This window comes from Capsicum annuum, unplaced genomic scaffold, assembly GCF_002878395.1.
Source record: "Capsicum annuum cultivar UCD-10X-F1 unplaced genomic scaffold, UCD10Xv1.1 ctg65609, whole genome shotgun sequence".
NCBI classification, from domain to species: Eukaryota; Viridiplantae; Streptophyta; class Magnoliopsida; order Solanales; family Solanaceae; genus Capsicum; species Capsicum annuum.
In genome coordinates this window covers 1-1,848 of record NW_025874873.1, presented here as the reverse complement: position 1 = coordinate 1,848, position 1,848 = coordinate 1, and the positions used below count along the sequence as shown (strand labels likewise).

The window sequence follows — 1,848 nt, the reverse complement described above, 5'->3', positions numbered from 1 at the left end:
CAACTGCCTCAATTCAACATCTATTTTCAATTTCAAAAAAGTATGTTTTCATGGTCGAAGTAGGCCTTAATTTATATTCATGATACACAGCACGGACTCCAACTTATCCTACGATTTGATTTGCATTAGGATCAAATTATCTTGAATATATGATGGGATCTTATTTATCAAGATCTGTTTCTTTTCTTTTTTTTTTTTGAAAAAAAAAAGAATTCATTGGTCTTAAACATAAAGGATGTTGATGTTGACATATTTTTTGGAATAAATTAAAAAGAAAATTAAGACAGTTAAACTAGAATGAAGGGAGTAATTACTCGGTATAAGTACAAAATCAACGTCAGTCGAGCAGAATAATAGCGAGGAAATCACAACTTTATTTAAAAATGGTGACATATAAAGATAATACTCTTTTCCTTTTAATTAACTTGACTTACTTTTTTTAATTTAATTAATTTAAAAAATAATAATTAATTTCTTTTTAGCAATTTTTTATTTTCGACTTACGTTTAAGATCATAATTAATATTATATTATATTTAATATATTTTTAATTTAAAATTATAAAATTTAAAATCTTACTTTAATTTCTTAAAAATCATATCAAGTTGAATCAAAGAGAGTAAAAACGTCGAGAGTATAACTGAAGAGGCGTCCTCGGATCGCATGAGGCGGCTCCGCCGTTCCCATTCATACCCCAGTATCCTCTCTCTAATTTTCTACCACGTATTGAGCCAACTTGGCGATTTGTCAGCTAATCTCCTCCCTCTTATTTTGCACCAAAAATTAACTCGTAAATAAAAAAAAAAAACAGAGAGATGGAAAAGATGGACGACGAAAAGGGCCCAATAAATTTAATTTGAGTGGCAAGAAACAACAAAAATGAACCCCCCAAAAAAAGCTGGATGGGAGTAATGATAATTGGTGATGATACAATATAAGCAACTTCTACATATGTGAAAAAATTTCGTTAGGGTTTTTTCTTCTGCAGGGAAAGATGGGGAGAAGGAAGGTAGAAATAAAGAGAATTCAAGACAAAAATTGCAGGCAAGTTGCTTTCTGTAAACGAAGAAAAGGTCTATTGAAGAAAGCCAAAGAACTTTCCATTCTTTGTGACGTTGATGTTGGTGTTGTTATCATCTCCAACCGTGGCAGGCTTCACGAATTCGCCAGCACTAACAGGTAATGAGAAATCGCTTGACTATTTTTTAAAGATAATAACTAAATGACACGAGAGTACCATGTGATTTAGCGTATTGTATAGTTTTCTAGACTAGATTGTCTTGGGTCTTTGTTTCGATACGTGTTGATTTGTTAGACAGAGGACTACTTTCTATGTTGACACGTTTATGAAAAAAAAAAGAAGATTTTTAAGCGGTTCAGTTTTTTGTATTTATCCGTTTGAGTTGATCTTTTACTGATTGATGCCTAGGAGTTTTACCTCGTTTACATGTGAGATGCAGGATGTCTAACACTCAACATAATATGATTGGAAAAATAATGAGATATAGAATCTCAAACGATTGAAAGTCTATGTAGGCTTAACTTAAAAGAGTTTGAGAATATAGGTATCCAATGATAATTATCATTATCATTTAAATATGGGAAAGTGTAACTAACTCCCCTAAATTTGAACTTAGTCTAATTTTGGAGGTAGGCTTAAATAAAAAAAATTCAAGTAATCAAATTAAATCTATCCCTAACATGATAAAACCGAGTAACAGTCTGATAACAATATTTAAACAAACAGATGTTGAGTTAACTCAATCTCAAAAGTTATCTCAACAAATGAGGATCGATCAAGTCATATTTAATTAAAGAGAATTAAAGAGACACACATCTCTTAAAGGGT

At 30.9% G+C, this 1,848-nt stretch overlaps 1 protein-coding gene across 1 annotated transcript; it reads left to right on the top strand.

The window, feature by feature from the left end:
• Positions 1-17: 17 nt before the first annotated feature.
• LOC124893814 (agamous-like MADS-box protein AGL70) lies at positions 18-1,178 on the top strand (the record flags this gene model as incomplete). Its single annotated transcript, XM_047404661.1, is given in 1 exon segment — positions 18-1,178. A coding segment is annotated over 1 exon segment (185 nt), but the record flags the coding sequence as incomplete, so codon positions are not given.
• Positions 1,179-1,848: the final 670 nt, after the last annotated feature.